Here is a 24,952-nt window from a genome sequence, read left to right as displayed (position 1 = left end):
CATTTATTCCTTTTGTGCATTAAGATATACCTGTATTATCCAATAATTTGAAATAAGGAATGTAAATAACACGGCCAAGTGGGAAATCAAGTGCTAAACATTTTGATTAATAAAATAATTTGGATTAAGAGGAGTAAACTATATCCTTATGTGGGCAGGAAATAGAAGGCAATAAAAGCCAGAATATTTCCAGAATCCATTCCTCACTGCACACAGGACAGTCCAGGCCTGTGTAGGGAAAAGTATCATTCTCATCCTCGCACTGAAATCCCTCCATGGTCTCGCACACTCCCTTTCTCTGTAATCTCACCCAACCCTAAAAATTTCCCTCTCCCTCTGCAAATTCTCCTTTCCTCCGGCTCGGGCCATTTGTGCAATCCGTTCCCAACACCCCGCCATTAGAGGCCGTGCCTTCAGCCACCTAGACCCCACGCTCTGGAATTCCCTTCCTAAACCCCTCCATTTCTCTCTGCTATCGGTGATAATCACCACTGGTAACACCAATCGCAGTATGTCGTGTGCAGTGGAATCCGTATCAAAGACGTATCTGGGACTAAGGCCCTGAAAATCTGCGATCACCATTCCATTACCCTAAGGTGGCCAACCCTCCTGGAATCACCCTGGAGTCCCCAGGAATTGAAGACTGATCTCCTGGACACTGCTGCCAGCAAACCGGGAGAACAATCATAGGGCCGTTAAAATATTGTGGTTTTTGTCATTTTCTTTGAACACTTCCATTTTTTAGTTATAGAAATATGGACATGGGGAAAAAGGCTGTTGGCTGACAGTCAAGAATCATCCACTCGGGTACCGAAGAGTCTGTTCACTTTCCGATGGTTCTAGGAAGGTGGGGCACCGCCGATATGGGCATGTTGGCTGGCCAATGGCGGCAGAGTGTGGGGGCGGGGCAGCTGCAGGCAGGAGGTCATGTGATGACACCTCCAGAAATAGGACCAGAGTTGGCGACCCTATAACCGCGGCACAGTGGGACATTCAACCCATAATTCCTGGGGGTTTTCCTGAAAATGCGCAGGTGCCCGCACCAAGATTGGCACAGTCCAGGCACCCACACTAGGATTGGCATGGTCCAGGTGCCCGCACTAGGATTGGCACAGTCCAGGCACCCACACTAGGATTGGCACAGTCCAGGCACCCACACTAGGATTGGCACAGTCCAGGCACCCACACTAGGATTGGCACAGTCCAGGTACCCACACTAGGATTGGCACAGTCCAGGCTCCCGCACTAGAATTGGCACAGTCCAGGCTCCTGCACTAGGATTGGCACAGTCCAGGCACCCACACCATGATTGGCACAGTCCAGGCACCCACACCATGATTGGCACAGTCCAGGCACCCACACTAGGATTGGCACAGTCCAGGCACCCACACCATGATTGGCACAGTCCAGGCACCCACACTAGGATTGGCACAGTCCAGGCACCCACACTAGGATTGGCACAGTCCAGGCACCCACACTAGGATTGGCACAGTCCAGGCACCCACACTAGGATCGGCACAGTCCAGGCATCCACACTAGGATTGGCACAGTCCAGGCTCCCGCACTAGGATTGGCACAGTCCAGGCACCCACACTAGGATTGGCACAGTCCAGGCTCCCGCACTAGGATTGGCACAGTCCAGGCACCCACACTAGGATTGGCACAGTCCAGGCACCCACACTAGGATTGGCACAGTCCAGGCACCCACACTAGGATTGGCACAGTCCAGGCACCCACACTAGGATTGGCACAGTCCAGGCACCCACACTAGGATTGGCACAGTCCAGGCACCCACACTAGGATTGGCACAGTCCAGGCACCCACACTAGGATTGGCACAGTCCAGGCTCCCGCTAGCCAACGCTCCCCCGAAGATGCGTGGCCGCTCAACTGCTGCTGCTGCTGGAAGTGCCACACAACAAATTTAAAGGGACCGCGCGCGGAAAAAAAATGAGAGGTAAGATTGCTGCTAGCAGGCCGCGGAAACCCTGGCACTGGCTACATGGGACCAAGGCCCGGTGGAACCAGGTCCCACCCTAAAGTCTGCCCCCACTGGCCCCAATTGTACCTTAAATCTGCCTTAAACACGACGATTGTCAGGACTCATTTCTCTCCTAGCGTGCTTTGAGGCGTTTTTTTTTTTTATTCATTGATGGGATGTGGGCGTCGCTGGCTAGGCCTGCATTTAGTGCCCATCCCTAATTGCCCTTGAGAAGATGGCGGTGAGCCGCCTTCTTGAACCGCTGCAGTCCATATGGTGTAGGTACACCCACAATGCTGTTAGGAAGGGAGTTCCAGGATTTTGGCCCAGCGACAGTGAAGGAACGGTGATACAGGTCCAAGTCTGGATGGTGTGTGGCTTGGAGGGGAACTTGTAGGTGGTGATGTTCCCATGCGTCTGCTGCCCTTGTCCTTCTAAGTGGTAGAGGTCGCGGGTTTGGAAGGTGCTGTTGAAGGAGCTTTGGCGAGTTGCTGCAGTGCATCTTGTAGATGGTACACACTGCAGCCACAGTGCGCCGGTGGTGGAGGGAGTGAATGTTGAAGGTGGTGGATGGAGCGCCAATCAAGCGGGCTGCTTTATCCTGAATGGTGTCGAGCTTCTTGAGTGTTGTTGGAGCTGCACTCATCCAGGTAAGTGGAGAGTATTCCATCACACTCCTGACTTGTGCCTTGTAGATGGTGGAAAGGCTTTGGGGAGTCAGGAGGTGAGACACTCACCGCAGAATTCCCAGCCTCTGGCCTGCTCTTGTAGCCACAGTATTTATATGGCTGGTCCAGTTCAGTTTCTGATCAATGGTAACCCCCAGGATGTTGATAGTGGGGGATTCAGCGATGGTAATGCCATTGAATGTCATGCTACCAACATTAAGGATTAGTATTAACATTTGGGTCCACCTGACATTTAATCTTCGGTTTAACCGGTCACTAATTTGAGTCCCAGTGCTAAGTGGAGGCCGCCAACACCGGCAAAATGCAATCTCTGTAAGTCATCACCTGAAGCTCCCGAATACGGGACATTGCAGCCGAATAGGGCCCCGTCCCATGTACCACAGGAGTCAAATTAGTGCAATCTTTGAACGCAGTCAAAAGCACTCTCGGCCAGGAAAAGCCCCGGGGGCGGGCGGTGTAACTTTGGCAGAAGGTCGGAGCAAATGAGGTTTAGTTAAATAAATCAGAAAGATGTCACGCACTCATATAACACACAGGCCTTGTGCCAACTGTGTCGCCATCCTGCAGAAACTATCGTCTGCTCGGCTAATGGACCAAACCTTTGCTTTGAGTGTCTTGTCACATAGCCCTGTTCACTCTTGTCTGATTATCACATCTAACTGTTTGTTTGCAGTTACCCTTGCTACTTCATCTGACCTCAAGTGAGACCGCAGTATATATACATACATGTGCGCGCACACACAGGTGCACACAAACACACGTACACACGCACAGATCGTACATAGGCTCGATGACAGGGTTCCACAATCGCGCTTTAGACGGCCATCTGCTTTATGTTGCTCTGTGCCATTTCACTACTATGGCACATTCTTCTCTGAATACCACAATACCAAAATAAACAGATAAAGAATTAGATAAAAGAAAGAACTTGCATTTCTGTAGCGCTTTTCACGGCCTCAGGACGTCCCAAAGCGCTTCACAGCCAAGAAATACTTTTGAAGTGTAGTCACTGTCGTAATGTAGGCAGTGCAGCAGCCAATTTGCGTACAGCAAGCTCCCACAATCAGCAATGTGATAATGATCGGATTATCTGTTTTAATGATGTTGGTTCAGGGATAAATATTGGCCAGAACGCTTTGGCTCTTCTTTGAATAATGCTTGGGGATCATTTACCTCCACCTGAGACAGCAGGCGGGGCCTCGGTTTAACGTCTCATCCGAAAGACGGCACCATCGACAGTGCAGCACTCCCTCAGTACTGCACTGGAGTGTCAGCCTAGATTATGTGCTCAAGTCTCTGGAGTGGGACTTGAACCCACAACCATTCCGTGCAATATCTATCCTAGATAAACGCAATCGCTTCATGTCCAAGCCTGTTTGCAGAATCAAGTATCATCCTTTCACTGGAAGCCGTTGTTGTCCACGCGCACCAATATTATTAGCCACGTGCTCAACATTAACATTATATCGCTTGGAATTTGACTGCAATGGTGGTAACCAGAATGCTTTGGCCTAGAAATTCGGTGGGCTGTGCCACCAGTTAGCGCCTAAAGAGGGCACTCAGTGGCTTTAGCGCCACTGGCCACGCCTCCCGCGATATTTAGCGGGGCGCTAATGGCGGCGTTAGCCTGTAGCACTGCGCCGCCACCGATGACGTCATCGGTGTGCGCAGCGCCCCGCTACCGCCCCGATCGCGATATTTGGTTGCGCCCCCCGCTGTAACGCTGGTCGCAATTTGCGACCGGGTCAGGGGGGCCTACCTGCGGCGGTAGTGGCGCTAATTAAAGGGGAGGTGCGGGGCGGCCATTTTTTTTACTGGCCGCCTGCCAGCACCTCCTCGCGCCGCCGTCCCCGGCCTCCTGAGCACCCCCCACCCTCGGGCAGTGCCGGCTGTGTCCCAAGAGCCCGGCACTTCTCCTCGGTGCCGGGCTCTTTTGCCGGCACTTGCGATCTCGGATCGCACTGCAGCAGGCCCCTCCCCTTTAAGAAGGGGAGGAAGGCCTGCAGTACCGCAGCGTGCCATGCCGCAGTGTGTGGCGCTGCGGCACGTTGCGCTGCGATATTCAGTTTCAGCGCCCCAAGAGGGATGCGGGGCGCCTCGAGCAGCACCGCGCTTCCATTTGGGGCGCTGAAACTGAATAACGGGTTGGTGCAAACGGCTCCGTTTGCAGCGGTAATTCCGGCGCCCAGGCGAGCCTGGCGACCCAAACGGGGCGCCACCGAATTTCTAGGTTAAAAGAAGGCAGGGAAAGAACAAAAGGGAAAGGTCGGTGATCGGGTGGATAAATGGCTGTGGAATGTCTGGGAGAAAATGGGAGTGCTGGTTGAGATCTAAAGTTGTTGAACTCAATGTTAAGGCTGGAAAGATGAGGTGCTGTTTCTTGAGCTTGCATTGAGCCGCATTGGAACAGTGTAGGTGGTCGAGGACAGAGCGGGAGTGGGAGTGGGATGGAGCTTCCAGTTTCTCTCGGACATTCTGTAACCATCTACACCTCCTCTGGACCCATCTTTTGTTTCTTTACTTGCCCCATTATCACCCCCTTTTGCCTTGCACCATCATCCCTTTTGTCATTCGATCTCTCCTGCCCTTCACCCTATCACAGACCTTCCCTTTTGTTCTTTCCCCCCGCACCCCCTCCCCAGCTCCCCCCACGCAACCACCCCCCCCCGCGCCCCGCCCTGGCTCCCCCCACTTCCCCACCCCCCCGGCTCTCCCCACATGCCCCCACCCCCCGCCCCCACCCCACCCCCCACCCCACCCCCACCCCCCCGCCCCCACCCCACGCCCCTGGCTCCCCCCACATCCGCCCCGCCCCCACCCCTCCCCCGCAGCCCCCACCCCTCTCCGCGCCCCCACCCCCGTGACCCCCCTGCACCCCCCACCCCGCCCTTTTCTCTGCCCCTGCACTTGGTTAAAAACTGATCATTTCTAACATCTCCCAGTTCTGATGAAAGGTCCCTGACCTGAAACGTTAACTCTGTTTCTCGCTCCACAGATGTCACCTGACCTGCTGAGTGTTTCCAGCATTTTCTGTTTTTATTATACAAAAATAGTAACTCACTTAGCATGTTCTCTATCTCTAATTCCCCGAGGAAATTTATCCTGGGTTGTTCTTTGTTACTGAACTATTATTCTTCTCCCACTATACTTGTTGTAAATTGGACAGCCACCAGTGCTGTTGACTCATTGACCTAGAGGTGGATCAAGCAACATATCTTCAGGCTGTGAGACACCTAGCGATGAGTTTACTGGGTCTTTGATCCAAAACTGCCCAACTACAGAAGAAAATAAATGTCACAGTCAGTCTACCATTACCTCAAAGTTCAACTCTCTTCCATTATTCCTACCTTAGCCTTTTCAGATATAACACTGGTCTCCAGGTCTGTTATCTTTTTATGTAGTTGCTCCAGCACATCTTTCTCGTATTGGACATGTGACATCTCCGAGTCCCGCTCCCCTTCCAACAAGGCACGTTCCATCTCCATCTGTGAAAACACCACAGGCAAGGGCCTTTTCTCTTTTTGAATAACACAAGGCTAAGAAGTCACAAGTGGAAAAACATTCCTGTGGCATCTTTCATTCTGCTACATCACTGAAAGAAGATCTGTCTGGAGATACCTGGCAGAGAGAAAACAATCTCCAAACAAGCAACATTCTCTGGTCAGTGAGCGAAATGATCAATCAGCAGCACTTTTCCACAAAACTATCGCTCTGACTGGTCAATTCCCAGCGCTCCAGAATTTCCCACCACATCTTCTGCTCTTCCCGCCTCTCGTCAATTTATACATAAATGATTAAAACAGCACCATTTTTCAACACTTGCTGCGTTGAACTTCCCGTCACATGTGGGCATCACATTTACTTATATACCAATTTCTTGCAGTTGATTGATTGTTACGTTAATTTATTCACGGGGATTCGATAATATGCAAATTTGCTCAAAAATACTTTTAGAAATCCATTCTGTCAAGTATCGTTACCTCAACCTGACAACTACGGGCTCAAAATAATGCTTCTAACGCAACAAAAACTGTTTAAAAATACATATTTCACGATAGCAAAAAATGTTACAGCACAGAAGGAGGCCATTCGGCCCATCCGGTGCTCATGTACTCCACTGCACCCCCTCCCAGTGCTCCTGTACCCCACTGCACCCTCCCAGTGCTCCTGTACCCCACTTAATCCTCCCAGTGCTCCTGTACCCCACTGCACCCCCTCCCAGTGCTACTGTACCCCACTGCACCCCCTCCCAGTGCTCCTGTACCCCACTTAATCCTCCCAGTGCTCCTGTACCCCACTGAATCCTCCCAGTGCTCCTGTACCCCACTGCACCCCCTCCCAGTGCTCCTGTACCCCACTGAATCCTCCCAGTGCTCCTGTACCCCACTGCACCCTCCCAGTGCTCCTGTACCCCACTGCACCTTCCCAGTGCTCCTGTACCCCACTGCACCCCCTCCCAGTGCCCCTGTACCCACTGAATCCTCCCAGTGCCCCTGTACCCCACTGCACCCCCTCCCTGTGCTCCTGTACCCACTGCACCCTCCCAGTGCCCCTGTACCCACTGAATCCTCCCAGTGCCCCTGTACCCCACTGCACCCCCTCCCAGTGCTCCTGTACCCCACTGCACCCTCCCAGTGCTCCTGTACCCCACTGCACCCCCTCCCAGTGCCCCTGTACCCCACTGCACCCTCCCAGTGCTCCTGTACCCCACTGCACCCCCTCCCAGTGCTCCTGTACCCCACTGAATCCTCCCAGTGCTCCTGTACCCCACTGCACCCTCCCAGTGCTCCTGTACCCCACTGCACCCCCTCCCAGTGCTCCTGTACCCCACTGAATCCTCCCAGTGCTCCTGTACCCCACTGCACCCCCTTCCAGTGCTCCTGTACCCCACTGAATCCTCCCAGTGCTCCTGTACCCCACTGCACCCCCTCCCAGTGCCCCTGTACCCCACTGCACCCCCTCCCAGTGCCCCTGTACCCCACTGCACCCTCCCAGTGCTCCTGTACCCCACTGCACCCCCTCCCAGTGCTCCTGTACCCCACTGAATCCTCCCAGTGCTCCTGTACCCCACTGAATCCTCCCAGTGCTCCTGTACCCCACTGCACCCTCCCAGTGCTCCTGTACCCCACTGCACCCCCTCCCAGTGCTCCTGTACCCCACTGAATCCTCCCAGTGCTCCTGTACCCCACTGAATCCTCCCAGTGCTCCTGTACCCCACTGCACCCTCCCAGTGCTCCTGTACCCCACTGCACCCCCTCCCAGTGCTCCTGTACCCACTGCACCCACTCCCAGTGCTCCTGTACCCACTGCACCTTCCCAGTGCTCCTGTACCCCACTGCACCCCCTCCCAGTGCTCCTGTACCCACTGCACCCCCTCCCAGTGCTCCTGTACCCACTGCACCCTCCCAGTGCTCCGGTACCCACTGAATCCTCCCAGTGCCCCTGTACCCCCTGCACCCCCTCCCAGTGCTCCTGTACCCCACTGCACCCTCCCAGTGCTCCGGTACCCACTGCACCCTCCCAGTGCTCCTGTACCCCACTGCACCCCCTCCCAGTGCTCCTGTACCCCACTGCACCCCTCCCAGTGCTCCTGTACCCCACTGCACCCCATCCCAGTGCCCCTGTACCCACTGAATCCTCCCAGTGCTCCTGTACCCACTGCACCCCCTCCCAGTGCTCCTGTACCCCACTGCACCCTCTCAGTGCTCCGGTACCCACTGCACCTTCCCAGTGCTCCTGTACCCCACTGCACCCCCTCCCAGTGCTCCTGTACCCCACTGCACCCTCCCAGTGCCCCTGTACCCCCTGCACCTTCCCAGCGCTCCTGTACCCACTGCACCCCCTCCCAGTGCTCCTGTACCCCCTGCACCTTCCCAGTGCCCCTGTACCCCCTGCACCCTCCCAGTGCTCCTGTACCCCACTGCACCCCCTCCCAGTGCTCCTGTACCCACTGCACCCTCCCAGTGCCCCTGTACCCCACTGCACCCTCCCAGTGCTCCTGTATCCCACTGCACCCTCCCAGTGCCCCTGTACCCCACTGCACCCCTCCCAGTGCTCCTGTACCCCACTGCACCCTCCCAGTGCCCCTGTACCCGCTGCACCCTCCCAGTGCCCCTGTACCCCACTGCACCCCCTCCCAGTGCTCCTGTACCCCACTGCACCCCCTTCCAGTGCTCCTGTACCCACTGCACCCACTCCCAGTGCTCCTGTACGCCACTGCACCCCCTCCCAGTGCTCCTGTACCCCACTGCACCCCCTCCCAGTGCTCATGTACCTCACTGCACCCTCCCAGTGCTCCTGTACCCCACTGCACCCCCTCCCAGTGCTCCTGTACCCCACTGCACCCTCTCCCAGTGCTCCTGTACCCCACTGCACCCCCTCCCAGTGCTCCTGTACCCCACTGCACCCTCTCCCAGTGCTCCTGTACCCCACTGCACCCTCCCAGTGCTCTTGTACCCCACTGCACCCTCTCCCAGTGCTCCTGTACCCCACTGCACCCCTCCCAGTGCTCCTGTACCCCACTGCACCCCTCCCAGTGCTCCTGTACCCCACTGCACCCTCTCCCAGTGCTCCTGTACCCACTGCACCACCTCCCAGTGCTCCTGTACCCCACTGCACCCCCTCCCAGTGCTCCTGTACCCAACTGCACCCCTCCCAGTGCTCCTGTACCCCACTGCACCCCTCCCAGTGCTCCTGTACCCCACTGCACCCTCTCCCAGTGCTGCTGTACCCACTGCACCACCTCCCAGTGCTCCTGTACCCCACTGCACCCCCTCCCAGTGCTCCTGTACCCACTGCACCCCTCCCAGTGCTCCTGTACCCCACTGCACCCCCTCCCAGTGCTCCTGTACCCCACTGCACCCTCTCCCAGTGCTCCTGTACCCCACTGCACCCTCTCCCAGTGCTGCTGTACCCACTGCACCACCTCCCAGTGCTCCTGTACCCCACTGCACCCCCTCCCAGTGCCCCTGTACCCACTGCACCCCCTCCCAGTGCTCCCGTACCCACTGCACCCCCTCCCAGTGCTCCCGTACCCACTGCACCACCTCCCAGTGCTCCTGTACCCCACTGCACCCCCTCCCAGTGCCCCTGTACCCACTGCACCCCCTCCCAGTGCTCCCGTACCCACTGCACCCCCTCATCAGTGCTCCTGTACCCCACTGCACCCTCCCAGTGCTCCTGTACCCCACTGCTCCCCCCCAGTGCTCCTGTACCCACTGCACCCACTCCCAGTGCTCCTGTACCCCACTGCACCCCTCCCAGTGCTCCTGTACCCCACTGCACCCCTCCCAGTGCTCCTGTACCCCACTGCACCCCTCCCAGTGCTCCTGTACCCCACTGCACCCCCTCCCAGTGCTCCTGTACCCCACTGCACCCCCTCCCAGTGCTCCTGTACCCCACTGCACCCCTCCCAGTGCCCCTGTACCCCACTGCACCCCCTCCCAGTGCTCCTGTACCCCACTGCACCCTCTCCCAGTGCTCTTGTACCCCACTGCACCCTCCCAGTGCTCCTGTACCCCACTGCACCCTCTCCCAGTGCTCCTGTACCCCACTGCACCCTCCCAGTGCTCCTGTACCCCACTGCACCCTCACCCAGTGCTCCTGTACCCCACTGCACCCCTCCCAGTGCTCCTGTACCCCACTGCACCCCTCCCAGTGCTCCTGTACCCCACTGCACCCCCTCCCAGTGCTCCTGTACCCCACTGCACCCCCTCCCAGTGCTCCTGTACCCCACTGCACCCCTCCCAGTGCCCCTGTACCCCACTGCACCCCCTCCCAGTGCTCCTGTACCCCACTGCACCCTCTCCCAGTGCTCTTGTACCCCACTGCACCCTCCCAGTGCTCCTGTACCCCACTGCACCCCTCCCAGTGCTCCTGTACCCCACTACACCCCTCCCAGTGCTCCTGTACCCCACTACACCCCTCCCAGTGCTCCTGTACCCCACTGCACCCCTCCCAGTGCTCCTGTACCCCACTGCACCCCCTCCCAGTGCTCATGTACCTCACTGCACCCCTCCCAGTGCTCCTGTACCCCACTGCACCCTCTCCCAGTGCTCTTGTACCCCACTGCACCCTCTCCCAGTGCTCCTGTACCCCACTGCACCCTCCCAGTGCTCCTGTACCCCACTGCACCCTCTCCCAGTGCTCCTGTACCCCACTGCACCCTCTCCCAGTGCTCCTGTACCCACTGCCCCCCCTCATCAATGCTCCTGTACCCCACTGCACCCTCTCCCAGTGCTCCTGTACCCCACTGCACCCTCACCCAGTGCTCCTGTACCCACTGCCCCCCTCCCAGTGCTCCTGTACCCACTGCCCCCCCTCATCAATGCTCCTGTACCCACTGCACCACCTCCCAGTGCTCCTGTACCCCACTACACCCCCTCCCAGTGCTCCTGTACCCACTGCACCCCCTCCCAGTGCTCCTGTACCCACTGCACCCCCTCCCAGTGCTCCTGTACCCACTGCACCCCCTCCCAGTGCTCCTGTACCCCACTGCACCCCCCTCATCAGTGCTCCAACTATGAAGCAGAATAATACTACGAGCAATGCCACGGGAGATCTGCTTTAGGAATTCTACCTAAGGAGAATCAGGGGTGGCGCATGCCCAGCTTCCCAGAATCGAATACCTCTTGTGAAGATTCTTCCATTTGATTGTCCAGCTCTTTGATCTTCAGATTAATTTCTTCCACATTGTTTAGGATAACCATACATTCTTCTTCCAACTGAGCAATTTTTTCTTGCACGTTCCTCTCAGCCAATAACTTGTCCTCCTGAAAATAAAAATCAAATGGATTCATTGAGCAACATTTACATCAATCAACTCCAAACTCAACAGCTGGCAGTGGCGTCGCAAACAAGATGGCGCCAAGGAGTCTGGTGCTCACTCCTCTACAGAAAGAAATACAGTCACCGACCTGTAGTCCTCCAATCCTCCGTCCATAGTGGGTGGAGATCCAGGTGCTATGGGACCCACTCCTCGCTGGGATCATGTGATCGGGGAATTGGCCCTATGGTGTCAGCTGTGGCTCAGTGGGTAGCACAATCGCCCCTGGGTCAGAAGGTTGTGGGTTCAAGTCCCACAGACTCAGAGCACAAAACTCTAGGCTGACACTCCAGTGCAGTACTGAGGGAGCGCCGCACTGTCGGAGGGGCAGTACTGAGGGAGTGCCGCACTGTCGGAGGGGCAGTACTGAGGGAGCGCCGCACTGTCGGAGGGGCAGTACTGAGGGAGCGCCGCACTGTCGGAGGGGCAGTACTGAGGGAGCGCCGCACTGTCGGAGGGGCAGTACTGAGGGAGCGCCGCACTGTCAGAGGGGCAGTACTGAGGGAGCGCCGCACTGTCGGAGGGGCAGTACTGAGGGAGCGCCGCACTGTCAGAGGGGCAGTACTGAGGGAGCGCCGCACTGTCGGAGGGGCAGTACTGAGGGAGCGCCGCACTGTCGGAGGGGCAGTACTGAGGGAGCGCCGCACTGTCGGAGGGGCAGTACTGAGGGAGCGCCGCACTGTCGGAGGGGCAGTACTGAGGGAGCGCCGCACTGTCGGAGGGGCAGTACTGAGGGAGCGCCGCACTGTCGGAGGGGCAGTACTGAGGGAGCGCCGCACTGTCGGAGGGGCAGTACTGAGGGAGCGCCGCACTGTCGGAGGGGCAGTACTGAGGGAGCGCAGCACTGTCGGAAGGGCAGTACTGAGGGAGCGCCGCACTGTCGGAGGGGCAGTACTGAGGGAGCGCCGCACTGTCGGAGGGGCAGTACTGAGGGAGCGCAGCACTGTCGGAAGGGCAGTACTGAGGGAGCGCCGCACTGTCGGAGGGGCAGTACTAAGGGAGCGCCGCACTGCTGGAGGTGCCGTCTTTCGGATGAGACATTAAATCAAGGTCCTGTCTACCCTCTCAGGTGGACGTAAAAGATTCCATGGCACTATTCGATGAGCAGGGGAGTTCTCCCCGGTGTCCTGGGGCCAATATTTATCCCTCAACCAACATCGCTAAAACAGATTATCTGGTCATTATTACCTTGCTGTTTGTGGGAGCTTGCTGTGCGCAGATTGGCTGCTGCGTTTCCCACATTACGACAGTGACTACACTTCAAAACATACTTCATTGGCTGTAAAGCGCTTTGGGACGTCCTGAGGTCGTGAAAGGTGCTATAGAAATGTAAGTCTTTCTTTATACTGAAAAGTTCTTTCACCCAGCAGACTTCTAACCAGCAAAGAAGAGATTTTGATCTCATCAGTTTAGGCTACACTTGAACCCATGTCTGCGAGGATAAAAGACACATTGGCCTAGAAATTCAGTTGCCTTAGCGCCGCTTTTGAGGCGCTAGAGGGACTAGCGCCAGAGTTATGGCCAGTTTAAAAATTCCCTGGGGCCCTAAATCGGCGTTGCACCGGTAGCGCTGCGCCGGCACCAATGACGTCATCGGTGTGCGCAGCGTCCCGGTTGCCATGCCGACGGGCCCTAGCGCCGAAATTCAGTTGTGGCCGCCTCGCCCGTGGCAGCCGCAACTAAGACTCTGGCAACAGGGTCTTGCATGAGTTTGCGCCGGCGCATTAAAGGCCCCGCGGCGGCCGGCCGCTTTCCCGCCGGCCGCCTGCCCGCAGCTCCCTCCCCGGACTTCTCCCCCCCACCCCCCGGAACAGATGCAAGCCCGGCACTTGTCCGAGGTGCCGGGCTCATTTTTAGACAGATTTGCGCGGACCGCGGCCGGGTGCAGGCAGCTCCTCCTTAACGGAAGGAGGAGGCCTGCACTTCCCGAGCCTGCCGCACCGCATCGGGTGCCGCAGCGCCGGAATTGCGGCGCGAAACGGCAGTTAGCGCCGATTTACCGCCGCAAAGACCCTTCAGTAGCGCCGGCAGCCGTTTGGGCGCGGCCCTGCTGAATTTTTGGCGCGCGCAGGGGGACTTAGCGCCGGCACTAACTTCCGGCGCTAAAGCCCTGGCTAAGCCAAAACCCAATTTCTAGGCCATTGTCCTTTCAATCTGTAGTAACCTGGGAGGTTATGAGTAACCTGATCCACTAGGTGGTGCTGTGGCAATTGGTCTCCTGAGTTAAGTCTGGTCTGTACTGGTTGTACTCTTTGTTTTTGCTGCCTCATGGCAGAAGCTTTTATGTGCAAGTGTTGATTAAACCATGTTACGGAGTTAACCTGTGTCCGTCTCCATCTATGGCCACCTCAAGATACCACATATGACGACAAGAATAAAGGACGGAAAAGTTTTGGTGGATCAGTCATAGTTAGGGAGTATTCGGAAGAGGTGCTCGGGTTGGTTAGCAAACTAGTCGGAAAAGCACGAGGCTAGGCCGCGGGAGTCGAAACGGAGTTTGATTTTTTTGGCTGAAGTGACCGGACTCCAAGGATGGCAGGAACGGTAGGCTCCGTGGCACCTTTTGACAGCAAGTCGCAGTCTTGGGAAGAGTATTGTGAAATACTGAGCCATTTCTTTATGGCAAACGAGGTGGACAGTGCTGAAAAGAAAAGGGCCATTTTACTGAGTTGTGTGGGAGCGCAAACCTATACACGGATGAGAAATCTGCTGAGCCCGGAGCGGCCAGGAGAAAAATCTTTTGACGAGTTGGTGAGTCTACTAAAGAATCATTTCAATCCGAAACCTAGTGAAATAGTACAGAGATGGAAATTCAATTTGAGGATTAGGAGGCCGGAAGAAAGCGTTACTGAGTATGTGGAGGAGCTTCGGAAGCTTGCACAGGACTGTAATTTTGGAAATACGCTCACAGTCATGTTAAGGGACAGACTAGTATGCGGAGTTAACGACGACAGTATACAGCAAAGGTTGCTGTCAGAAGAAGGATTAACGTTTGAGACGGCACTTAAAAAAGCACAAGCCATGGAGACGGCTAACAAGGGCATTAAGGACTTAAACAGTATGAGCAAGGAGAAATGGAGTAAACCGGTGGGAGGAGCTGTTTTCAAGATGGAAGCTGGCGCAAAAAGTCCACCAGTCGGGGTTGGGGATTGCTACCGATGTGGCGGGACGAGCCATTATGCAAAGGACTGCAGGTTTGCAAAGGCAAAGTGCCACAATTGTGGAAAAATAGGGCACTTAAAGAAAGTCTGTAAAAGGGCAGTGAGTGAGAAAAGCAGTGCTAAAGGGGCAAAGCATGCTAAGGGGGGAGGGAGAAGTACACAAAGCGGGCAAATTACATACAAGAGGAGGAAGAGTCTAGTGAGGAGGTTTTCACTGTATACAGTATAGACACTTCAAGGCCCAACGTACCCCCTCTCACTCAGTATTTGATAGTGAACGGAGGTCAAGTAAAGTTTGAGATTGACACCGGATGTAGTGTAACCATAATGTCGCAGACTGAGTACGCCAAGCTATGGGGGGAAGCAAAAGTACCAGAGCTAGGTACATGCCCCATTAGTCTCAAAACCTACACAGGACAGAAGGTGGACATTTTGGGGGCGGCCGAAGTACAAGTGGAACACAAAGGAGTCACCAAAGAGCTTACGGTGGTAGTGGTAGCAGGGTCAGGGCCAAACCTGTTAGGGCGAGGGTGGATCAGTGAGTTGAGTGTGGACTGGCAGGCAATGAATAAAATGGAGGACAGTACAGAGGCACTGCAAGAAGTGCTGATGAAGCATGAGTTAGTGTTCAAGGACGAACTGGGCATCTTAAGGGGAGCCACAGCCAAGATTCATGTAGCCAGTGATGCCACGCCTCATTTCTTTAAACCAAGGTCGGTACCTTTTGCAATGAAAACCAAGGTTGAGGCGGAACTAGATCGCCTGCTAAAGGACAAAGTAATAGAACCAGTGAAATTTTCAGACTGGGCGGCACCAATAGTCCCGGTATTGAAGCCCGACGGTAAGGTAAGGGTGTGTGGTGACTATAAGTTAACAGTGAACAGAGTATCATCACTGGAACAGTACCCCATTCCAAGAATGGAGGACATGTTAACATCACTTGCTGGGGGAGAAAGATTCAGCAAACTGGACATGAGTCATGCGTATCAGCAGATATTGCTAGATGAAGAATCAAAAAAGTTTGTCACGGTGAACACGCACAAGGGGCTGTTCACGTATGCCAGGTTACCATTTGGTGTCAGTTCTAGCCCAGCAATATTCCAACGGACTATGGAGGGCATTCTGCAGGGCATTCCAAAGGTGGCCGTGTACTTAGATGATATTCTGCTAACAGGAAGTGACGATCAGGATCACGTAAAAACACTGGACAAAGTGCTACAGCGGCTGGAAGAGGCGGGGCTGCGCCTGAAACGAAGTAAGTGTAGTTTCATGGAGAAGGAAGTTACATTCCTGGGACATCGGGTGGATGCCACAGGCCTCCATCCATTACCAGGGAAAGTGCGGGCAGTGCAGGATGCACCTGCACCCACCTCAGTGACTGAACTGAAAGCCTATCTAGGGCTCCTGAATTATTATAACCGGTTTCTTCCAAACTTATCGATGCTGCTGGCACCCCTGCACAAACTGCTGAGAAAGGAGGAGCCATGGCATTGGGGGCCAGAGCAAGCGAAAGCGTTTCAGCGGTCAAAGGAGCTACTTCAGTCCAGCAGGGTGTTGGTGCATTACGACGAGAAGAAGGAGCTGATAATGTCCTGCGACACATCACCCTATGGAGTGGGGGCAGTGTTGGCCCACCGCATGCCAGATGGAGCGGAAAGGCCCATCGGGTTTGTTTCACGCATGCTCACAGCTGCGGAAAAGAACTATTCACAGCTTGATAAAGAGGGGTTGGCCATTATATTTGGAGTAAAGAAATTCCATAAGTACATATATGGGAGGAAGTTTGTAATCAGTACTGACCACAAGCCTCTTATTAGCTTACTGAATGAGATGAAAGCGGTGCCTCAAATGGCATCACAGAGAATAATGAGATGGGCAGTAATACTAAGAGCCTATGAATATGTGATCACGTACAGAACCGGCAAGGAAAACGGGAACGCGGATGCTCTCAGCCGCCTGCCCCTCTCAAAATCTCCTCGCAGTACTTCCCCTGAGGAGCACGTCCTGATGCTGGATCAGGAGATCAGTCCCCTGATGACTTCAGCGCAAATCCAGGGCTGGACAGCCAAGGACCCCGTTCTGTCAAGGGTCCGTGAGTATGTGTTGAAAGGCTGGCCAGATCACCGTGAGGGACCGGAGTTCACGCCGTACAGACAGAGACAGCGCGAGCTCAGTGTCCAAGATGGATGTGTGCTATGGGGAGCACGCATCATAGTCCCAGAGCAGGGACGCTCTACTTTGATGGAACAGTTGCATCAATCGCACCCAGGAATGACTAGAATGAAAGGACTGGCTAGGAGCTACCTGTGGTGGCCTAACTTGGATGCTGAAATTGAGTCAAAGGTAAAGTCATGCACTATATGTCAGGAACAGAGGAAAGCACCTGCCGGGGCACCACTCCATCCCTGGGAGTGGCCCAGCAAACCCTGGAGGAGAATTCACATAGACTATGCGGGACCTTTTATGGGCAAAATGTTTTTGGTGCTGGTAGATGCTCACTCAAAGTGGATCGACGTTTATCCAGTGAGATCTGCAACGACTGATGCCACACTGGATTGTCTCAGGAACAGCTTCAGCACGCATGGTATTCCAGAAATGATTGTATCCGACAATGCACAGTGTTTTGTTAGTGAAGGGAGCAAAGAATTCATGGTAAGGAATGGAATCACACATGTCACCTCGGCTCCATATCACCCAGCCTCAAATGGGTTAGCCGAGCAAGCCGTGCAGACTTTTAAGGAGCTCATGAGGAAGAGCTCAGGTGACACCCTGGAGACCAAGCTCAATCGAGCCTTGTTTAGTTATCGTATAACACCCCAAGCTACCACGGGGCTTTCTCCGGCTGAGTTGATGATGGGGAGAAAGTTGCGGTGCACGTTAGACCTGATACACCCAGATCTCAAAAGCAAGGTTGAGACAAAACAAACAAACCAAAAAGCGTACCATGACAAACATACTAAAGCTCGCCATTTCGCCATAGGGGACTCTGTGTACACCCGGAACTTCGGCTATGGACCTAAATGGATACCAGGACTAATCCAGGACATTACAGGACCTGTGTCGTACTCCGTGTTACTAGGGGATGGTCGAGGGGTTTGTTGGCATGTGGATCAGCTTTTCAGCTGGCAGCAGGGGGAACTGCCTCAGATGGAACAAAGGGCAGTAGAGGAGGCTGTTCCAGGACCCAACACGGCTTATAAGGTGCTAGTGGACACTGGTACTGCCAGGCCACAGCGGGACAGAGTAAAACCAACATCAGAGACTACTCCAATCTCAAGTGCGAGTGAATCTGAGAATCCACCACAAGTGGAATTAAGACGTTCACAAAGGATTCACAAGCAACCAGAAAGACTTATACAAACCTGTTAAATTAGTCAGGGGTTAACCATGGTTAGAGCATACTGGTTAATTAAAACGTAGTACCTAGTAAGGGTTATTGTTTAAGAATTGCATACGGCAATCTTAAGGGGGGAGGAGTGTAGTAACCTGGGAGGTTATGAGTAACCTGATCCACCAGGTGGTGCTGTGGCAATTGGTCTCCTGAGTTAAGTCTGGTCTGTGCTGTTGTACTCTTTGTTTTTGCTGCCTCATGGCAGAAGCTTTTATGTGCAAGTGTTGATTAAACCATGTTACGGAGTTAACCGGTGTCCGTCTCCATCTATGGCCACCTCAAGATACCACACAATCCTGGGGCTTCAACTTGGGTTTTAACTCAGACTGATGGAAATATCGGGGGTTAAATTGGATAGAGCGGGAGAATGGGTGTGGGGAATGTCGGTTCACGATTAACACGCGCCCGTCCATTGCGATGCAGCTAGTACGTTAACTCCGTGCTGCCTGCTGATTTAACTGATTGCTGCGTGCAGCCAGCGCTCCCCGTGCCCTTCCTTCCACTGGTGCCTTTGTTGTTGCCCGTCAGCCAGCCTGCCCAGACTGCTGCAGCCCAGACCGAGATGGTCCAGTCTCTAGGCACCTCATACACTGCTCCTCACTGAAGTTGAGATCGGAGAAGTGGTCCCTGAAGACCCTTTGTCAATATTGCCTTCTGCTGAGTGCCCTCCTCCTTCTGAGGAAAATCAGTTAGAGGAAACATAGTGACTGTGTTGGGACAGGGAGCCTGACAGAGAGGCAGGCTGGGAGAACGGAATGTCAGCAGTATCGAAAGGCGCGGAGAGCTTCAGCAACACAAGTAGGGAGAGCGAGGTCTCAGTCACCCAGAACACGACAAGTGACTTTGAACCGTCCCGCCGCTTTCAACGGGTCAGAAACTGAACGGGCAAGACTCGAACTGGTGAGTGTGATTGGCCAATGACTCCCTCAAGGACACCAGTGAGAGATATATGATGGTAGTTTGAGAAGGTAGAGGGACCAAAATCTTTTGAAGTAGGAAGGCGAGGGGAACAATAAGCGAGGATGGCGAGAATCTAATGCTGTCGGAACGTTGTGAAATGATCGAGCTAAGTACAGGATTGAAAGGTATAAGGATAAATGCAGAAACAGGAAACTAAGTTGTGTTGTTCTAGCCCAGTTGGAACTGTTGAAGTAGCAACTGTGGAATGAGTCAATCAGGGCGAGCTATGTAGATTGTAGATTAATATCCTGGAATTTCAGCTCAGTTATCTTTGGGAGTCGGGGAAGTTTCCCTGTGGTCATTCAGTGGCTGCAGCGGATGAATGAAGTTTGGGAGATTCCACAATGTTCACACATTGTCAGCTGGCACAAGTCAGCTTGACAGGTCCAACTCCTGGCTTTACCCCTGACGTAGAGACATCGAAACCTTTCCCAGGAGCACCATGAATAGAAATAGCCACCAATAAAACTGCACTGATAAAAAGAGCAAAACAAATTCAGGAGGGCGTAGGAAAACGGGCAGCTGAACCTCCAGGACCCGCAATGGTTTCTTGACGAGCCCAGGCCTTTGTAGATATCAGTGCCACCCACTTCCTGTGTCCCTAGTGACGCTGAGAACAAAGGTAATTTTGCAATGAGGCCGGATACAACGAACTACTGAAGAGAGATGCAGACAGCAGTTCAACATTGCAGAAAAGAATGGGACAAGTCAACCATGGAGGGCACTGAAATTTAATAGGTCACCTCTCAATTCAAGTCTTAGTCAAATAAGAATTGTTTAGCAGGTAATTTAGTCACAACTTGACTGAAACCTGCAATAGTAGGAACCTGCCTTCCCAAACAGTGATCTGGATCACGTGAAGCCATGTTCATGGTCAGCAATCGGGTTCTCCATTCCATTCCCCTGTGTACAGTAGTTCTATCTGATCTGTCCATTCCCCTCTGTGTACAGTAGTTCTATCTGATCTGTCCATTCCCCTCTGTGTACAGTAGTTCTATCTGATCTGTCCATTCCTCTGTGTACAGTAGTTCTATCTGATCTGTCCATTCTCTGTGTACAGTAGTTCTATCTGATCTGTCCATTCCCCTGTGTACAGTAGTTCTATCTGATCTGTCCATTCCCCTGTGTACAGTAGTTCTATCTGATCTGTCCATTCTCTGTGTACAGTAGTTCTATCTGATCTGTCCATTCCCCTGTGTACAGTAGTTCTATCTGATCTGTCCATTCTCTGTGTACAGTAGTTCTATCTGATCTGTCCATTCCCCTCTGTGTACAGTAGTTCTATCTGATCTGTCCATTCCTCTGTGTACAGTAGTTCTATCTGATCTGTCCATTCCCCTGTGTACAGTAATTCTATCTGATCTGTCCATTCCCCTGTGTACAGTAGTTCTATCTGATCTCCTCATTTCTGATTCTCACCCCAAATCCTTTCATTGTCATTCTCGGGCCCATGGGATCATTTTCTCAATGTCTAACTAGTCTATACCTTTACGGATCCTGAATGGCTCGATAAAATCCCCTCCGTCTTCTCCAGTGAGAATGAACTACCCTCCAGCCCAGGTGTCTGATGTCAGGTCTCAGCGGGGTGAGTGACCTTTTGCTGCCACTCTCTCCCAGTGCCCTCAAACCCTTCCTGTAGTAAGGTGCCAGGAGCTGCACATTGTATTGCAGAGTGCCCGGTATAAGGGCTCAGAATCACATGTTAACTTTCAGTAGGGTAGGAAACCAGCTGGCTGAGAATCGGCTGCCCATTACACACACCACCCGACTTTCCTTGAAGCCAATGGAAATTATCCCCCTCCCAATGATTTGTGTAGTAGTCCTTGCGCCGTAGAACCCAAGATCCAGACGGTTTTAACACCATTCGCCCCAAATCATTTTCCCCACTTTATCCCGTAGCCTAGAACCATCGAGTTTTTTACTGAGGCCAACAGGAAATTGTGGGCCATTTGGAAATGAACACTGCTCAACAACAACTGAAATCCATCTCCCGACAGAGTGCAGCGCTCCTCGGCAGTGCAGAGCAGACCATTATCACAGTGATTAGAGGCAACACTAAAGTCTACCGGAGACATGGAAATCCCACTGGACTGCGTACTGCTGCTTCCGTTCAAAAGTCGATATGAATGGCTGCGGCTGTCGACACAAAACCATGTGCGTAATGTCACATTTCTCCTGCCTGCGGGGAAAGTGCTGCAGATGCTGTTGCCTGACCGGGTCGTGTCACATTCTAGCCGGTTATAGATCTGTTGCAATCCCAGCCTTCCTTCCGGACACCAAATCTTGCTTAGCACCATATCATTACCCAGACAAATGTCTCAGCCATCCAGTCAAAGGCATATCGCTGGTTTTAAGGTGGAACTGCAAACGATAAGCTACTTTCTGACCTCAATCTAGGAGGGCACCTCTTTAACTATTGACCGAGGGCCAGAGTTCCCAGCGGTTCAAAGGCCAGTCTCCCAAACTCATCAATATGTCATTTTTTTTAAAGAATATTTTACATGCCAAGTATTGCATCCAACACACCTTCTCACAGAATCATACAGCACAGAAAGAGGCCATTCGGCCCATTGTTCCTGGGTCAGCTCCCTGAACGAGCTCTCCAATTAATCCCACTCCCCTGCTCTCTCCCCATAGCCCTGCAAATCTTGCATTTTTAAAGTACGTATTCAATTCCCTTTTGAAAGTTACTATTGAATCTGCTTCCACCGCCCTTTCAGGCAGCACATTCCAGCTCACAACAACTCGCTGCGTAAAAAAACTCTCATCTCCCCTATGGCTTTTTTGCCAATTCTCTTGAATCTGTGTCCTCTGGTTACCGGCCCTCCTGCCACTGAACAGTTTCTCCCTATCTACTGTATTAAAACCCCTCACCATTTTAAACATCTCTATTAAATCTCCCCTTAAATGCAAGTTGTTGTTGTTAACCTTCTCCGCTCTAAGGGGAACAACCCCAGCTTCTCGAATGTCTTCACATAACTGAAGCCCCTCATCCCTGGTGCCATCCTGGTCAATCTCCTCTTAACCTTCTCTTTTCTAAGGAGAACAATCCCAGTTTCTCTAGTCTCTCCACATAACTTTGATCCATCACATTTCAGGCAGCAAGGAAAGACTTGCATTTATACAACGCTTTTCTGGTCCTCAGGACGCCCCAATGCGCTTCACGGCTAGTGGAGTGCTTTACAAGATTTGCAGGCAAACACAGCAACCACAGAAGCATGCAGCACCTCAAAGCACTCGGCTTCGCTCGCAATAGCACACTAGCAGCCAGGGTGTCGGCAGCAAGCTCACAGAGGGCCCAGCAGGGGGATCACAGTGTGAGCATGAAGCGGAGCACGTGGCAGTGGTGGAGGGAGCACTGGGAGCTGGCGGAGGGAGCACTGGGAGCTGGCGGAGGGAGCACTGGGAGCTGGCGGAGGGAGCACTGGGAGCTGGCGGAGGGAGCACTGGGAGCTGGCGGAGGGAGCACTGGGAGCTGGCGGAGGGAGCACTGGGAGCTGGCGGAGGGAGCACTGGGAGCTGGTGGAGGGAGCACGTGGCGATGGCGGAGGGAGCACTGGGAGCTGGCGGAGGGAGCACGTGGCGATGGCGGAGGGAGCACGTGGCGATGGCGGAGGGAGCGCGTGGCGATGGCGGAGGGAGCACGTGGCGATGGCGGAGGGAGCACTGGGAGCTGGCGGAGGAAGCACTGGGAGCTGGCGGAGGGAGCACTGGGAGCTGGCGGAGGAAGCACTGGGAGCTGGCGGAGGGAGCACTGGGAGTTGGCAGAGGGAGCACTGGGAGCTGGCAGAGGGAGCACTGGGAGCTGGCAGAGGGAGCACTGGGAGCTGGCGGAGGGAGCACTGGGAGCTGGCGGAGGGAGCACTGGGAGCTGGCGGAGGGAGCACGTGGCGATGGCGGAGGGAGCGCTGGGAGCTGGTGGTGGGAGCCCTGGGAGCTGGCGGAGGGAGCACTGGGAGCTGGCGGAGGGAGCGCTGGGAGCTGGCGGAGGGAGCACTGGGAGCTGGTGGTGGGAGCCCTGGGAGCTGGCGGAGGGAGCACTGGGAGCTGGCGGTGGGAGCCCTGGGAGCTGGCGGTGGGAGCCCTGGGAGCTGGCGGAGGGAGCGCTGGGAGCTGGCGGAGGGAGCGCTGGGAGCTGGCGGAGGGAGCGCTGGGAGCTGGCGGAGGGAGCGCTGGGAGCTGGCGGAGGGAGCGCTGGGAGCTGGCGGAGGGAGCGCTGGGAGCTGGCGGAGGGAGCGCTGGGAGATGGCGGAGGGAGCGCTGGGAGCTGGTGGAGGGAGCGCTGGGAGCTGGCGGAGGGAGCGCTGGGAGCTGGCGGAGGGAGCGCTGGGAGCTGGCGGAGGGAGCGCTGGGAGCTGGCGGAGGGAGCACTGGGAGCTGGCTGGCTGGAAGACCAGCTCATTTCCTTCCTCAGCTTGGAGATTCAGGCCTCACAGGGCCCACTAAATAAAAGATTGCTGCCGAACATGCTCCTCAGTTGAGTTCCTGTAACGCACTCTATAAGATGTGGCACGGAGTCCATCACCTACAGCTGCAGGGCTGCTTGATGGAACTGCAACAGAGCACATGGAAACGGCGAGGCCGATTGTGGCCGAGCCCCCAGACACACAGGTCCTAAGCAGAGTGGGACTAGCCAACTGGACGCTCAACATGTTCAACCAATGCAGAGCAGCAATTGACAAAGCCAAATGGATCCTGAACTACAAGTCAGAGGAGGTAACAATGACCAATCTGTACAGGGCTCAACTCAGACTGCACCTTGAGCACTGGGTCCAGTTCTGATCAGACCCACCTTGAGTACTGGGTCCAGCTCTGGTCAGACTGCACCTCGAGTACTGGGTCCAGTTCTGGTCAGACCCACCTTGAATGCTGGGTCCAGTTCTGGTCAGACCCACCTTGAGCACTGTGTCCAGTTCTGGCCAGACTGTGCCTTGAGCACTGGGTCCAGTTCTGGCCAGACTGTTCCTTGAGCACTGGGTCCAGTTCTGGCCAGACTGTGCCTTGAGCACTGGGTCCAGTTCTGGCCAGACTGTTCCTTGAGCACTGGGTCCAGTTTCTGTTCTGGTCAGAGACACAAGGGAGAGGTTCAGCCACTGGAGGCAGAGCAGAGAAGGAGCCAAGAGTCTGATCTGCAGTGTCAGGGTCTGAGTCATGAGGAAAGGTTGGAAAGATGGTTAATGGTATGGAAATGTTTACTGTGTGGGTAGGGTCGACGTACAGAAGATGTTTCCACCTGTGGGGAGTCCAAAACTGGCGGCCATGAATAAAGATAGTCACTAATAAATCCAATAGGGAATTCAGGAGAAACTTCTTTACCCAGAGTGTGGTGAGAATGTGGAATTCGCTACCACAGGGAGTGGTTGAGGTGAATATCAGAGATACATTTAAGGGGAAGCTACATAAACACATGAGGGAGAAGGGAAGAGAGGATATGCTGATGGGATTAGGAGAACGACACTAGGGGGAGGCTCGTGTGCAGCATAAACACTGAATTGGCAGCAGAGAAACAGGCCATTCAATGCAAAGCTTCAGCCTGTGCTAGGAATTTCCCAGATAATCTTCCACCTGCAGAACTGTCATGCCACCCTCCCTTATCACTCTCCGCTCACTTTTCCCACTGCCTTTGACCTTCCATTTTTGACACAGGACTGGGTTCCACCAGCCCACTCCAGCTCTGGCCGACTGCCCACCTTGGACGTTGAATAGTCCTGGCCCTGACCCACCGGGCAGCCCCTCTCCTGTATCTTCGGCTTCTCATTCTCTGCCTATCTCACCCCCCAAAAGCTCCTTGCAGGCTCCTGGCCACTGGCTGTCCTACTGTACTGTTAGCACCTCCCATTGGCATTTGCTCCAGTACATTATTGTCTAGGCTGACACTTCAGTGTAGTACTGACCCAGTGCTGCACTGTCGGAGATGCCGTATTTCAGATGAGATGTTAAACCGAGG

The 24,952-nt window shown here is 54.4% G+C and overlaps 1 protein-coding gene across 5 annotated transcripts in view; it reads right to left on the bottom strand.

The window, feature by feature from the left end:
* phldb2b (pleckstrin homology-like domain, family B, member 2b) overlaps positions 1 to 24,952 on the bottom strand; it is a 315,268-nt gene that overhangs the window by 143,044 nt on the left and 147,272 nt on the right. For all 5 annotated transcript variants that reach the window (XM_086006161.1, XM_086006162.1, XM_086006163.1 and 2 more), the window contains 2 exons: positions 11,297 to 11,440; positions 6,017 to 6,154 (listed from right to left, as the gene is read on the bottom strand). In XM_086006161.1, coding sequence (XP_085862287.1) covers positions 6,017 to 6,154; positions 11,297 to 11,440 — 282 coding nt within the window. The remainder of the gene's footprint in view (positions 1 to 6,016; positions 6,155 to 11,296; positions 11,441 to 24,952) is intronic.

This window comes from Somniosus microcephalus, chromosome 14 (genome assembly GCF_052327205.1).
Source record: "Somniosus microcephalus isolate GS21.2 chromosome 14, FLI_Smic_1.0, whole genome shotgun sequence".
In the NCBI taxonomy this organism is placed as follows: domain Eukaryota; kingdom Metazoa; phylum Chordata; class Chondrichthyes; order Squaliformes; family Somniosidae; genus Somniosus; species Somniosus microcephalus.
The sequence above is the reverse complement of the archived record's forward strand: the minus strand, read 5'-3'. Positions and strand labels throughout refer to the sequence as shown.